Source organism: Lycorma delicatula, chromosome 11 (assembly GCF_047948215.1).
Source record: "Lycorma delicatula isolate Av1 chromosome 11, ASM4794821v1, whole genome shotgun sequence".
NCBI classification, from domain to species: domain Eukaryota; kingdom Metazoa; phylum Arthropoda; class Insecta; order Hemiptera; family Fulgoridae; genus Lycorma; species Lycorma delicatula.
The window spans coordinates 39923685-39940701 of NC_134465.1; the positions used below are offsets into that span (position 1 = coordinate 39923685).

A 17017-nucleotide genomic window follows, 5' to 3' on the forward strand; every position below is an offset into this window, starting at 1 on the left:
TTTTTTTTTTAAATGGTTAAATAATATATATAACCACATATATATAATATATGGTTATATATAAAAATGGTTAAAAATCATTTATAAAGTTTGTATAGAAAATTTTCTAGATTACAAAATTCTTACACTACAAAAACATTTTTTAAGACATTTAATTTGAATATCAACTAAATTTTGTACTAAAGAAAAAGAGGGAGGTGGTAATAGAGGGTGGAATAATATTTAAAAAATATCTACTAGATAAATTTTTGTGTCAAATTTATTGATAACATTACAGTTTTATTATTATGTGCTATTTGATGATATCAAGGCTATTGTTAGTTGCTGAATGTTGTAGATGTTTAAGCAGTATTGTGTTCTTATTGACAGTCTTCCATTATTATTAGAAGCTGAAACATTAATTACAGAGTGTTCAAAAAAGAATATCAAAGTTTTAAGTTATTATATCTTTTGGATGAGATGTAAGGAGTTGATTTAAAGCTATAATCCGGGAGTACAATTTTAATTGCGCATATGGGCGTAAATTGTTTACCTATTTTATCCTTGACAGTGACACTAGCAAGAAGACAACTCCTGAACAGAAAGGTTTCTTTGTTTTATATTTTGCTAAATGTGAATCTGTAGTTACAGTTCAATGTGTGTTAAATAGAAAGGTTAATTTTGATCCTCTGAGTGACAGTAACAACCAGATGTATATGTAAGGAAAGATACAGAATGACTGAGAATTGTATGAAGAGACTGTTGCTCATCTCAGGTGTCTTTCCTTTACAGTAGTTAAAAATTTATTAAGAAGGTCAGCAGCTGTGAACTGATGTCAGAGTATGACTGTGTGGAATGTTTTAATGAAATCTTTACATATGCATCCATACGGTTTACAACTGTTACAGGCTTTGAAGCTGCCGACTTCGCAATTGAAATGTTGCAGCAGGAAGATGAAGGTTTACTTGATGATATTGTATTTAGTGAGTTAACATTTCATTATAATGGATAAGTTGCTCACCTAATGTCTGTATCTGAGGTCAGAAAATCCCTATGAACTCTTACGATGTGAAAGGACTTCCCAAAATTAAATTATTTTTGTGCAGTAAGTTAGGGGCCATTCTTTTTTACTGAAGCAAGCATAACAGGAGTTGCTTCTTTGAATATGTTGTATACATGGCTCTTTCCTCAACTGAAAGGTGGGCCAGGGAGTTTTACTTGGCAATAAGATGGTGCCCTTCTCACTGGCATAACATTGTATGGAATCTGTTGATTGACGTTTTCCCCAGTGACTGGATTAGTTGACATGTACCTGATGGCAGAGCTTTTCATAGTGGCCTCTCCAAGGTCATCTGATCTGACTCCATGTGATTTTTTCTTTAGGGTTTTATAAAGGATATTGTGCATGTGCCTCTGTTACCTACTAATCTAACAGATTTTATACACAGGATTGAATCAGTTGTCACTTCCATTACACCAGATGTGCTGGTTAAAGTACAGGATAAATGCACCTGTCAGTTGGATGTATGCCACGTAAGAAAGAAGATCACATTGAACACTTGCAGGAAAAAACTGTAAAAGTTATTCATTCATTTTATTTGTGATTCATTACTGTTAGTCAAACTCAAAGAGATCTTAAATAGTATTAAAACAGACAATTCCTGAACCAGATATTGTTTTTTGTACATTCTGTATAACTAATTGTAGTTAAAAATTTTTAAATAAATTAAAAAGTTTCATTTGTGAAACAGATTCCACAGTGTTTGTAAATAGTTAAAATCTTTCAGAATATATATATATATATATATATATATATATTCTGAATATATATATCTGTAATTTTTTCCTCAAAGCTGCTGACTGTATACTGTACAAATGAATAAACATTTACCTATTATAGTAATGAAAATTTTCATAGATGGCTGACAAAAAGGTTTTCTAGGCATTTATAAAAATAATGCTGCTTGAAATGAAACAAATGAAACAAATATTGGGTGAATTGATTCTTTCAGATCAAACGTTTAAATTATACATAAAAATTATAACATAAAATATCAGCATTAGTCAGGACCTGAATTAGATTTTTTGCTTAGCAATCTGTTTTCATGAAACTTTTTCAATTAGAATAGAATTTTATTTAGGTCAGAATCCATTTTCAGTTTATTTAAACTCTTAGTATCACCTTCCCTTACCCATATGCAGATACAATACCAGATCAGAGAAAAGTTTTTCACATCTTATCTACAGACAAATATTGTTTGATTTCATTAAACATTTTGTTTGATATTGTTTGATGTTATTTAGGATTAAAATTAATTAATAGTTTGTTAAATGATTTTAAATAACAATGATTCTACAATCTCTTTGAAAAGTTATTTAATCAAAAAAGTTTACTCAATAATAGAATATTTAGTTTTGGTAGTAGTGGTTATAGATTTTCCCCCTTTGTTGTAATGTTTTGTATTTTATATTCTAGCATTTGTTAACCTTCATTTATGAAACGGCTGTCACTTCAATCAGCTTCGTTAAAAATTATGAAAACTATTCGATGCTAATAAAATAAATAATTTTTTTTACATAAATAAAATTGTTGTATTTTTGCAGGTGATAAGGATTCAGAAATGAGTCTAGTTGTTAAGATTGTACGTCTAAACATTCTTTCAAAACTAACATTCTCAGACTGTTATTGTTTTGATGAATTAATTAAAGATACGTTCTGTGGAATTCACTTTGAATCATCTGGACGGGATCAAATAGTAAAAGCCATAAATGAAGCTTATAATGATTTAGGATTTATACATTCTACACGTCAGGTACTCATCTATAATAAATTAACTAATGTTTACAGGCAATACATTTCTCCTGTTGTTATCCTAACATTATAAGACATATAATGTACTTGAAAAAAAAACTACCTATAGTAAATTAAAAAATATATAAAAAAGTTTTGGATTATCCGAAATCTTCCTTGAATATTCTAAAAGTAATTGCATAGGTACATGTTAGCGAGTGCACTAAGCATATGAATTTTCTAATGAAGCAATTCTTTTAGACTGATTTTGATCATTCAGTGCTTGAATGGTTTTATAGTAAAAATGATATAAGTCCCTTCAACATAGTTTTAAATTTAATATGAAACATTTTAAATTCTACAAGATTTTTTTTTTTAAATTGTCTGATAATTCTAAAAAGGTATAATAAAATAAACATTTAGAAAAGATTTCTGTTTAAAAAAATTAAAATAAAATAAAACTTTAAAAACATACTAAAAATGAAATAAAATTCTCTTTTAATTTGTGAGGTTCGTATACTACAAAAAAAAAAATTTACAAAAATAAAAACTAATTTTTAAAGAATTTGTTTTTTAAAAAAAATAAATTTACTAATGTTGGGATTTGCGAAACAACATACTAAGACTATGCTGCTTGATAAGTTTATATCCTAAGATTGCTCTCTTTAAAATTTAATTGGTATATTGTACCGATTTACAATATATACCCCATAAGTTAAATCTAAGTCCAGTGTTGTAATTTTATTCTTTTATTATCAATTCAATGAATTTTTATTTTCATAAAATTTCATTATTTTAGTTAATTTTCAAAAAAAAATTATACTTTTACATTTTAACAGTTTTATGACGCTGTAATTCAGAGTCTGTTAATACAGAGTCATAATTCTGTATTAATATCATTGTAGGAAATAAATAGAAAAAAATCAAAATACTTACGAAAACAGTTGTTTTATTTCTACTGTTGGAAATTTAATTTAATGAAATTGACAAATCAATTTTAATTAATTACAGTTTATGAAAAATAAATATTATTGTTTAAAACAAATCAAATTTAAAAATAGAATCGATTTAATATTGACAAATAATTTAACTATTATACTGTTCAAATTTATCTTTGCATGAAAATCTGGAGTCTGATTTTTAAAAAATGTGTTTGTAGTGTAACATTGTCTTGTCAATGAGTACAGCCTGGTGATGAGGTGTATAGTAGCTTTTGAATGGTCGTGTTTAGGGGGAAAGTATCCACGAATAAAAATTTGTAGAATTATGTGTTAAATTTGAAAATGTTATAAAAATTGGACCTTTTAAGAAATTAAGATTGAAAAAATGGGCAATAGGGTATTTGCAAGCGAGGAAAAGTTCCCCTTAGCTTTTCTCTTTTTTTAGATTTCAATGGTTATCATCATCACCATTCATCATTTTTATAGCCTCTGGAACTACCATAAGGTTATTATTTCAAAGGATGATGATGACTATCTTGTACCTCTTTTACAGTCTCAGGTCGACCATTCCTAAGATGTATATGTGTTAATTGAAATCCAATCACCAAAGAACACCATTATCCATTATCTAGTTTCAAATCCATATAAAAGTAACTAACTACCTTTACTAGGACTTGAAACTCTCGACTTCAAAATCAGCTGATTTGTGACGAAGAGTTCACCGCTAAACCAACCAGGTGGGTCCTATAGTCATCATCTGGTGTACTGCGTGTCAACAGGTCCCTTACGCCAGATCTCTTCCCCACCACTGTCTCCATCCAATTCTTCTTCTTTGCCTCCTTGTAGATTATAATCTTCACCTCATCTGTTAACCTTATCTTTCTTCTTTCTTTCTCCTTCTACTACTAATCCTTTTGATGCAGTTGTCAAGATTCCTTTCCCTAACCACTTTTATTTTGTAATACTACTTGCATTAGTGGTTTTTCTTCTTAAATACTGTTCATTACTTCCTCCTTCCTCACTTTATCCATCTATCTTACTTTCTCCATCCTTCTTCACATCCACATCTCTAAAGCCTCAACCCAGTTACTCTCCTTCTTCACTCCTCTTCTCTCCCTCTTCCTCCAGTTACTCATCCACGCTTCACTCCTTACGTAGCAAGACTTTTGCTACATAGTAATTTCCTCTTCTTACTGAAGACTTCATTTGCCATTGTTATTCTTTTTTTTATTTCTATTGCGCTCTTCCAGTCCTCTGTCACCATAATCCCCAAATATTTGCAATTTTTTACTCTTTCTATTAAATCCTCTTTGTTGTTTACTTCCATTATTTTACTTTTTTGTGTATCTCAGTGGCAGCATACTTAAAATGAACAGAATGTATATTAACAGGTTGATATAACACCAACCATCTCATCAATAGATCACAAGATAGATCACCAGTCGCAGTACAGAATATCAAAATCAGTAAAACTTTCTGGAGGTAATTAACTTAAAAATATAACTAGGTATATATATTAATATTAAGATCAACAACCATAATTGCAGTTGTCAAATCAGAAATTTGTTTATTGTATAACTTTTTCTCATGAAAAGATTTCACCTGATGCTTTTTGAAATTGTTAAGTATCAGTTTTACTAAGATTTAGAGGAAGTTTATTATAATATTTTATTCCTATGGACAAGGGAGTTTTGCAAAAGCAGTAGTTCTGTGCAAACCCACCGGGTTGGTCTAGTGGTTAACGCGTCTTCCCAAATCAGCTGATTTGGAAGTCGAGAGTTACAGCGTTCAAGTCCTAGTAAAGCCAGTTATTTTTACACTGATTTGAATACTAGATTGTGGATACCGGTGTTCTTTGGTGGTTGGGTTTCAATTAACCACACATCTCAGGAATGGTCGAACTGAGAATGTACAAGACTACACTTCATTTACACTCATACATATCATCCTCATTCATCCTCTGAAGAATTATCTAAACGGTAGTTACCGGAGGCTAAACAGGAAAAAGAAAGAAAAAGTAGTTCTGTGCACCTGGAAATCGAAATTCATCTATATAGCAGGCATTGTAATTTTGAGTGTGTGTGTGTGTGTGTGTATGTATGTGTGTGTGCATACGTGTGTGTATGTGCATGTGTGTGCCCGTTTCTATGAAACATGTGATTCGTAAAATTTTATTTTGTAATTTTGTCTTCTTCTGTATTTATTTTATAAAATTATTTTGTAAATTTCAGGAACGTAAGTGCATCGAATTGTATGAACAGTTAATTCAAAGAATGGGTGTGGTCTTAGTAGGTACAGCTGGTTCTGGCAAGACTACAGTTATAAATTTATTAAAATTGGTTTGTAGCTTTACTTAGTAATCAGTATTTTAGTAATACTATTATTATAATATTTGAATCGTATTAAAGATAACCTGATATAAAAAAAGATTTAAATACTTTCAGGAACATTTGCAAGCATATTAATATGGTAAACAAAAATCTAATTTTGGTAATCATATTATTGTTGATGAAATTGCTTCAGAAGTGTGTATCAGTCACAGAAATGCCCATTCCCTAGGTTCTACAGTCAGTGCGACATGAGTTCCAAAGCCTTTGGCCCAACATCAGAAACAGGCTTGACAGGAAATTTGCCGTAGCTCATGAATACCTTTTGATGAGAGGGGAGTAATTTTTTGCATTAAATAATCACATATGAGACATGGGCCCATCACTATTCTCTGAAGTTGAAATCTATGAGCATGAAATGAGGTATAGAAGTGGAGAGCCTTGCTCTATAATCGCAAAAATGCACTGTGAGTTGGAAAAGTCCTTACAGCTGTCTTTTCAGACTGGAAGGCTATATGGCTAGTTAATTTTCTCCACAAACATTGCATTGTAAATGCTGCATACTACTGCCAGTTGTTGGACAAAGTGAGACCCGCCTACAGGACCCAAAAAGTGCCATCAGCCAATCAGAGATTTGATTCTTCTTCTTCTTTACAACACCATTCCTTGCACAACTGTTAACACTTAGGATAAACCAGATGAAATTTACTGGGAAATCTTAAAACATCCCTCGTACAGTCCAAATTTATCTCCCTGATTGGAATAAATACTACTCTTTTTGTTTCGGCCATTGAAGAAGGATGCACTTTGAGGACATAAATTTCATAACGACAGTGAAGTAGAGGAGCTTATATGTAATTGACATTTTACGTATCCTCAAACTTTTTATGAGAAAGAGATCCACAAACTCCTTGCAAGGGAAAAATGTGTAGAACTTCGGGAATAGTTCATAGAAAAACAATAAAAATGTCTTGTATTTTTATCCTGTACTCACAAATGTTAAAAACAAAAGTCCAGTTTATATTAATATTATTATTAAGAATGAATCAGATTTGCAAATAATGACCAACTCGGGGAAATGAATTTAAGCTATTCAAAAATTAATAATTTTTTTAAAAAATATATTTAAATTTGGTACCAAAGTAATTGTTTTATTATTTAAAAAGAAGAATTGCAATAGAAGTACAATAATTAATTTTATATCAATGACTGAAATATAAATCTACTTACACCACATCTGCCTCTGTTCTCTTCTACTTCCAGTTGAACTTTATAGCTCCTTTTAGACCATCTATCATTTTTTCTCTTTGTGTCTTTTACTGATTCTTCTAGCACTGTTTAATCAATCCTTATCCACTCATGTTAAGTCCTGACCGATCAGCTTTCTTTATTTACATTGTTCTGATAAAGGTTCTATTCCCATTTAATTATTTCCAATCTCTTCCATACTTACATTTCAAATGGCTCTGGTCTTTTTTTTCTTTTTCTTAACATCTACGTTTCTCATCCACTACGTACATGCACTTCAAACATAAAATTTCACAAGACACTTTTTCAATAAACTAATAACTATTTATTTAATTTAAGTAAACAGGCATGAAGCCCACGAATACAAAATTATATAAAAAACATAAGTAAGTAACAAAAAGTTAAAGTACTCTTGGTAAGTTATTAATAGTACTTAATCTAATATTATTATAAATATCTAGCCAGCTTGAGTATTCATTACATAGTAAAGAGACCCTAGAAATAGGTGACCTTCTGTGAGAATTGATTGAAACATAAAAATATGAAAATTATGTTTAAGTGATCTAGTTGGTACATAGAAGTCTAAAAGTTACAATAAATTACGACAGTCAAAAGGACTATTCATAATTGTATAGGCATATGTTAAATGTATCCTCATCAGAGATGATTCAATACTTCGTATTTTTAAGAAAATTGAAATATGAGTAAAGTTATGATGAAGTGCATAGGATCACTGATTTTATAGGCACCATATCTAAGACAGATTCTAATTTGTTTTTCTATTAATTGAGATTGCAAGTCAGTAAAAGGTCGCCAGACAACAAGTTAGTATCAAATATATAAAAGCATAATGTAAAGTTCTGTAAGAGTTAATATTTCTAAAATTTGTAGAGAATCTCCTAATAAAATTTACCATTTTTAGTGACTTAGATACAGTAAAACCAATGAGTTCATGAAGAATAACTTACTATCAAAATATATGTCTAACAGAAGATACATTTCGTACTATTGTATCATTCAGTAAATAATTGTAATTTGAAATCCTTCCAAATTGAATATGAAAAAAGGTATTTCTTGTAAATTAAAAAAATGTTTTTTAATTTACCTTGATGGTGACTTTATGAAAAAAGTCACCATCATTTTTGCGCAGAGTTAAAAGTCAGTTTGAAGCAACTGAATATCAATCAAATTTATAATAGGTTTAATACAATTTCATATCGTCCATAAATAATAAAAAATGACAATAGAGTATAATTAAACTATTGTCATTTGTAAATAGTAAGAAAGCTGGAGAACCCAAATGAGATAAAATTATCTATTTTAACATAATCGTTTTCAAATCTCCTTTTCCAATTTTATAAGAAATGAAATTTTACAAGACAATAATTTACCATTAAAACCACTCGCATTCTAATTTGTAATTTGATAATAACTACATCTAACACAAAACGAAAATTAGTACAACACATCAAAATAATACCATTATTTAACGCATCTACAATATATTCCATATATACACACTCAAGTTCATTTGTGTAAATTTACCTTCCGAAAAACTATGTTGTTCAGGAACTATATTTCTTTATGTTCAGGAACTACATTTCTTTATGTAAGGGATCATACAAACTAACTAATCTAAGAGTTTGGCAAAAACATTATATTTACTGATAGGATGATAATTATTGATATCTAAGTGGCACATTTTTTAAATAATGGGCTTACGTAGCAAATTTTCCAAACACTAGGAAAAGCACTAATATTTAAAGAATGATTGAAGAGAAATTAAGAGCATTACAAAAAAGGCAGAGCCTATCGAAGAATTATCATTAAAGTGGCAAATGGCATCTTCAACATTCACAGTTAAAATAATGTTACTAAAATAATCATTAAAGTTAAATGTCATTTCAATCGAGGAAAAGTCATTATTAGTGTAAACACTCCCAAATTGTTTAGCAAAATGTTCTACAATATCAGCATACCCATTTTCAAGATGCAAGATGGGTAAGATATCTAACATTATCATTTTTATTAGCAAATTAAAACAAATTTGTAATCATAAACATTCCTGAAAATGGTATAATTAAAAAAATTCTCTAAGACTAAAAGTATTACATATACTTTGTTAAATACTTCTTAAATAAAAATTTAATCATTCTTATTTAATTCTTAAATAAGTTAATGTAATTTCGTAAATAATTCATAATAATAAATACATCTAGATGTATAACAATACAGCAATATAGATGTATCATATACATCTATATTACTTATGAAGCTTATGGAACTTTAGCTTATTAATAATTGCAATAATTAGTTCACCAGAGAACCACTTTGGAAAATTATCTTTTTTTAAAAATACTTTCTGTAAATGACTATCAACAATATTTTTAATACATAGTTGGTAATTCCTCAGCAAAAGTTTCAATATCAAAATGATCAATATTATTTAGTATTGAACTCTTATTTAGTAAATATTGAATTGTTTCAAAATTTGTATATTTATAATCTAGTATGTAATTATCAGATATAAGGTTAGAATTCAGAATCTAGTTAACATTATTTATAAAGATAATAATGTTTTTCTCAATAAATAATTTCATCAAAAGCAATATTAACATTAATGTCATTGATTAGAAATAAGTAAAATTTTTAACCGGTTATAATTTGTAAAAAATATTTTATAATTTCAGGCATTGTCAAAATTGGGCTCAACTGTTAAACAGAATATTATAAATCCAAAAGCGATGAGTCGAACACAGTTATTAGGACAAACGGATCCAGATACTAGACAATGGTCAGATGGTGTACTTAGTTCTACAGCGCAGTCAGTTTATAATCAAGCAGACGGTTTGTATTTAATTCATTACAATAATTTTCTTTAGTTAATGTTTAAAAATACTGAGATATTTTTATAATTAATTTTTTATTAAATTTTATATGAATTTTTAATGTTTTTTTATTTTTTACAGTTGTGTAATATCAGTTGCAAGAAACACCTCCTGACCTCAGTTAAACTATTCAGTGTAATTTGTCTTACATATTTAGAAACCTACATTTATGAATTCTTGTTCCTAAGTTGAATTCTGCTTTCAAGTTATTTGACGATATGCTTTTTTTCATATTATGTCTAGAAACTTCTACTGTAAGTTCTTTGTTTTCATTTCATTGTAGTGTTGTACACATTATTCTGTTAGTTTGTCTTTCAGATTGTTTGTGCCAAGTTGAGCTTTCCAAAAACATTTTGTTGCTAGTATGAATAAGGAGTATGAATAAGTTTGTCTTTAATTTATTAATAAATAGGTAAATTCCATTTTTTAATCAATTGGCTATTTAAGACTGTACTTTTTTCATTTGTTTTAGATAACTAACCTATCTAAGAATAATAATAATAAAAAAAAAACACATTTAAAAACAACAAATTAGGAGCTATTCTTTTAGTTCCCAAATTTGCTTAATGTTAGTTTTTATGTTCAAAACATGCTGTAGTCAATCACATTTTTTTGAAGATGTTTTATTTTTTTCTTACCCTTGAAACAAATGATGAAGTGCATTTAAATATGAAAATCCAGTAGGAGTAATTCACACGCTTGAAGAATTGACTACTAAATTATTTTTCAATACTTTTTCTGTTTGGCCTCCAGAACCACTGTAAGGTATTACTTCAGAGGATGAATGAAGATGATAAATATGAATGTAAATGAAGTGCAGTCGTGTACAGTTTCACATTGACCGTTCCTGATATGTGGTTAATTGAAACCTGACCACCAAAGAACACCAATATCCATGTATATTTATATAATTTTTTTTAATTTCATTTAAAATTACAAATGCATTGTTAATTTATACAAGTAATGTGTTTTTAATTCATTCGTAACTTAACAACACATTAAAAAAGGCTGATATTTAGGTGGGATGAAAATTAAATAGGGCTAAATTTGAATTTCATTGAAACTGTAAATTAAGACTGATAAATTAAGACTGTTTTTTAAATGTGTATAAAGAAATGCATATTTAATTCATTCAAGTATTTCAAAGTCGAAAAATGTTTTAAATTTGTGATCCGATCAAAATGAGGATTTCTTAAACATAATAGTGGAAAATTATTTTTATGTACAGTTTGTCCATTCTGATTTATGGTCTCTGAAACTTTTAAAACTACAAGAAGTTCAAACAGACAACTTTTATTTATTTTGCCTCAGCATTAAAAGTATAGATATTATTTTTCAATTCACTTCCAGTTTTCCCCCATATGACGGTCAACTTTACTGTTTTGCAGTTTTTTAGGGAAAATATAATTTTAATACTTAATTCTTGGGTATTTTTCTTTAAATAAAACATGAGATGTAGATCCTGAATGGTTACATTTAGGAAAAAAACACCCAAAAATAAAATAATCTTAAAATAATGTTTTCTATGAAAAAAAAACTGAAGAAAAAATAGGGCTTTCTGTAGTTTTTGATAAAAAAAATTAAGTCAATATATTTAAAAAATAAAATTGAAATGAGAAATGCCAATAAAATACTTTTAATCTTCAGGGAAAAATAAGTGAAATTCCCCATTTAAAGTTTTTTGTAACTCTTACAGTTTCAGAAATTTTAACTGTGACTCTTAAAAAGAACACTCTATCTAAAGAGAAAAGTCAGAAATTGAATATGCATGAAAAAACTTATCATTGTGGGTTTACATTAATCATCACATAGGCCTTACATTAATCTTTAGCACATTATTTTAGTAATTGTTTCAATTTTGTTCACAATAGATGTCCAGTCATGGATAGTTTTTGATGGTGATATAGACCCTGAGTGGGTGGAATCATTAAATTCAGTATTGGATGATAATAGGTTGTTGACTTTACCTTCTGGTTGGAGAATACAGTTCGGACCAAATGTTCATTTTCTTTTTGAAACTAATGATTTGAAACACGCATCTCCTGCTACCATATCGCGTATGGGCGTTATACTGATAAGGTATGATAACACACAAGTTTTAAGAATTAAGTTATTTTTATACTTCATTTTTTATTCAGTATTAAGGAAATCATTAATTTTAACTACAGTTAAGTTTCCAGTTAAACCTTACCACTTAATATAATTAATATTATCATTGTGGCATCATTATTAATTGTAATCATAAATTTCTAACTCAATAAATAACATTTTAACTGTAGAACTGGTAGAAATAAAGTTTTGTAAAAACAGATCTATTTATTGAATTTTGCAAAGGTTATTTTAACTGTCATTAGTTATTTTGTTTATGAAATATAAAAGAATGGCTTTTCTACATTAGTAATATTATGTATACATTAAAGCTAATTTTTTAAGTAATTATTCAATAGAACTTCGTAAGTGTAATATCAAACTTGTTGAAACTGAGAAAGTTGAAATAAAAAATAAAAATACAAAAAAACAAAGATTTTTTTTTTAGAACCAAATTGGAAGTTGTGACAAGCAAAATAAAAAATAGTAAGGTTATAAATTTTAGATTATTTGAGTCTATAAAAAATAAATTATATAATTGAAGGAGAGATGTGAAGTAGCATTTCATTAGGACCAACCTACTTTATTAAAATTTAAGCTTATTTTATTTTCTGGTGAGATTATTTTATTCAACAAGTCATCATTATTATTGGTACATAAATACATATTGTCTTTTAGTAATTAAGTTGGTCAGTTGGCTAGTCAGATGGCCAGTTCATGATTCAAGTAGCTGTCATAGTTGTGGGTTGTAAGTTATGGTAGGTGGTCATATACGAAAGCGATAATAGGTTGTATAAATACATTGTCTTGTAAATACAATGTCTGCCCAAGGGATTTGTATCAGTGGCATCCTGACAGAGACCAAACTGATGACTGTGTTGTATTATCAAGTGTAGAGGGTTTTAAAGATGACCTCTGATAAATCCCATCAGGGCTAGGAATGGAGGGAGTGGTCTGGCAACTGGGATTGTCACATGGCAGATGTCTTTCCCTACGAGGGTCAGGGTGTAATACAGTGATAACATTGTATTTTTTTTTAAAGATTTTTATTAAATTGTACTGAATAATAAAAAGCATCATATATATATACTCATTGTCTGCTCCTTATTTGTGGTATATAAGGCACAGATTTCTGCAAACGTGTACCCGCCTCACCGCAGCAAAGAGGTGGCAATGACTTCTAGTCATAAGCCCGTGTAATGAGTAAGGGAATACTCCCTACTAGTCTACTTGTTTTCTTTTCAGAACAAGGGCCATAATCCATGGTTATTTTATAACTGATCCAGAAATGGCTAAGAGGTACAAAGAGTGACAGGAGAATATCTGAGGTCTACAGCTGCCTGTACTCGCTGCAGGCAGTCGTCACAACTGTGAGCTTGCCCAAAGTTTACATAGGAGGAAGACTGGGAGAGTAGTGTTGAGTCATGGCTAGTCAGGTCAGGGAATCTCCAACCATGCAAGAAGCAGGATTCCAGGTTTTAATGAAGAAGTCTGGGCAGAAGAGGAAGCTGGAGCCTGTTCCTTTGACTTCGTCAGAGGACGAGGTTACCAATATGGGTACAGGGACACCCACCTGGGTTAAACCCAATCCCATAGTTGAGGCTTTTAAGAAAACAAAGAGCAGACCCAGCAGTTCTGCCACGCTGGTCAAGGCAGCTCAAAGCAACTACCTCATTGAGTTTCTGTAGCTCCCCAGCAGCATGGGTTCATGTGTGAGAAAGACAATTTTTCCTTGATTAGCGAAAATTAAAGAGGCTCTCTACTTTAGCAGAGGGATACAAGACCTTGACCTCCAAGCCCAGGGAGATCAAAGTGCTTCAGAAGCCACTTCCTTCCCCAGCATAGCCCAGGCGATATGCTGAGGTTGTCCATGGTAAAAGGGAGGCCAGCCAGGCCAAGAAACCCGAGGTGTTGTTTTTTAACAAGCTAGAGGGTTCCACCAAGACAAGTGCCAACTGCAAGAAGGACTTTCAAGCTGTGCTTCATGATAGCCAAAAGAGCCTTAAGATTAGGAACATAAAAGAGACCAGCAGGGGTCTAGTTGTGGTAGCGGATAACAAGGAGACAGTCTGAGTCATTCAGGACTCTCCTGCAGTGAAGAAGCTTGAGGTCAAGGCTGAACAAGTGTGGTAGTAGGCCCGGTGTCACAATCTATGACATAGACTGCAGTCTCTCTAGAAGGTTCTTACCTTGATTAGCGATCAGAACACCGACTTGGACGAGGCTGCATTTAACGAAGAATGCAGGCTGAACTTCAGGGAAGCATGATGCCCCCGGTATCACGGTGTGTTCAAGTTAGACGCTGGTCTCTTCCAGAAGTTTCTGTCTGAGGGTAGAATCGTTGGACTTCGCATCCTGTCACGTCAAGGGAGTACCTTGATGTGCAGCGATGCTTCAAATGTTGTCGTTTCGACCACAGGGCCAAGTTCTGTAAGTATGCGTCAGTCTGGGCGCATTATGGTGAGGAGGGCTACAAGCATGATGATTGTCTGCAGAAAAAAAGAGGCTCTGACTTGCGTTAACTGTAAAAGGTTGTGTAAGAGTCATGGGCACTCTGTAAATAGCAAGGAATGTGGTTGTTACAAGAGAGCTGTTGAGATTTATTTCAACTCTCTTGATTGTTAGATTTGGTCAACTACATGCCTTGGGGTGCCTATGTAGTCCAAGTTGAGTTAGGTGAAGTTGTCAAAAAATGGAGCCTCAATGTTCTTCTTCTACAACACCTGTACGTGGTCAAGCATGATCTGCCTACCAGGTTTTCCAGGTTGGAGGAGTTTGTTGTTGGTAAATCGCTGTTCTGTGCAGGAAGTTTTTAGATACTGAGGGCATTGATTCCCATGCAGCCGTGAGGTATAGCAACATCTCGCTGTTGGTAGTAAGTGAAAGTAAATGTCATACAGGACTCTGCGATGGAGCTGAGTGGGAATAGGAGATCTGTCCTCCTCTCCCTTGTAGACCAGACCAGAGTCCATAATGAAACCAAGTCAGGAGTATGAACTGAAGTTAAGTTCACTAAGGGAACTAGGAATAAATTTTGTTCCTAGTTCCCTTAGGAACAACATTTTTGGTGGTATGTTATTATTCAACTGCCACGAATTTATGAGACATTTGCAAATGAAATGGCTTTATATAATGTAGAGATAGGCGCAAGGTTCATGCTTCCGTGAAGTCAGTTAGCTAGTTCAGAGGGCAATGATCTAGGACATTCAAGATGTCCAGATGAGGTCTGTAGCGAAGGCAAAAGCTGAGTTATAAATCAGTGATGAAAATATCTACAAAGGCATTTATATCAGTGGCATCCCAACGAGGCCTGGCTGATTACTATGAGATGTAAAAAGTTAGAGGGCGAAAGATGACTCCTGTTGAAGTTCATCAAGGCTATGAACGTGGGGGTGGGGTAGCAACAGAAGCATCACAAGGTGATTGTCTTCCCAGGTTGGGATGTACATATTTAATAAATGAGCTTAAATGTCACATAAAACAGTTTGTTTATTCCGTAAAGATAAGGTATTTTTTAAAACTGTCAATCAACAATCAAAATTTTTTTTTTCTTTTTAAATGATGAACATTTAAAACAATTAATAGCTAATTTCATTATAATTTATTTTTTATTTTTATAATTTTATTAATTTTTTTCTTATTTACTTATTAGAAATTAATTTCAAATTTCTTAACAGAAATGAAATTTTTAATGGTTAAGAAAATAATACAATTTTAAATGATAGATTGAATAATAAATAACATATTTATTTCTTATATAAATATGTTTCATTGGTTTATTGTTATTCTATTTTCAAGATAAAAGCTGGAATCTTTTTGAAAAACGAAACAAACTAATATATTAGTTATTATTTGAAATATAATAACTGACATATCATTTTTTTAGCATAAAAATTCTTTTTTTTTTAATTTTTATAAAATAGCTTACCTTTAAGAAAATAGGCATAGAAAATTTAAAATGGCCATCAGTTTGAAAAAAAAAAATTTCAATGTTTTTGTTGTGAGGGTATTATTATTTTAACTTTTCTGGGTAGAAGATAAAAACTGGTAAATATTTGAGTAATATGAGTAAATCAGCTCGTAAGAAATTTTACTTTTGAAGATTTTAAAAAACAAATGTTATTTTTCATATTAATTTTGATTGTATCATTTAAATTACCAATAATTAATTTTACTATGGTTTTTGTATTATTATAGTGAAGAAGAGTTTGATAGTAAGCATATAATCGAAGCGTGGTTATTGAAACAACCTGAAAATGAAGCTGAAATTATTTCAAGATTTATCGATGATTATTTTCATAGAGGTAATAATTTTTATTTATTTAATATTTACTCTCTACACTGGGTAAAATAAAAGATGTAACCTAGTTTTAGAACGGTCTTGTTCACTAGTCCAAACTTGTAAAAAAATTATGTTCATTTTCTTTAAAATTTCTTCTCTTTGACTGTAATGTTTTTGGAAACTTCCAAGATTAATGGCACAGAAAGTTATGTAAAACCACTCATTTTTATGGTCAAACTAATTTAATGTGCATTACACTACTATATAAAATATCAGCATTTGTGGATTTTTTTGTTTGGAATAATTTCAGAAATTACTAAATTGGTGTTTGAAATTCTGACAGTGTTTTAAAATTCACTTACTCCGTGTATTAATAGTAATGTGTAATTATGTGTTAAAGTAATTATGTCTAAATAGTTTTAATTTTATTAAAAAAGATTCAGGCTCCCAAAACATCTGTAACATCCTAGCCT

General features: G+C 30.5%; 1 protein-coding gene across 1 annotated transcript in view; it reads left to right on the forward strand.

Annotated features, from left to right (window-relative positions):
* btv (dynein cytoplasmic heavy chain beethoven) overlaps positions 1-17017 on the forward strand; it is a 220129-nt gene that overhangs the window by 98632 nt on the left and 104480 nt on the right. The window contains exons 32-37 of the mRNA XM_075378958.1: positions 888-962; positions 2584-2792; positions 5943-6050; positions 9977-10133; positions 12046-12253; positions 16460-16566. Coding sequence (XP_075235073.1) covers positions 888-962; positions 2584-2792; positions 5943-6050; positions 9977-10133; positions 12046-12253; positions 16460-16566 — 864 coding nt within the window. The remainder of the gene's footprint in view (positions 1-887; positions 963-2583; positions 2793-5942; positions 6051-9976; positions 10134-12045; positions 12254-16459; positions 16567-17017) is intronic.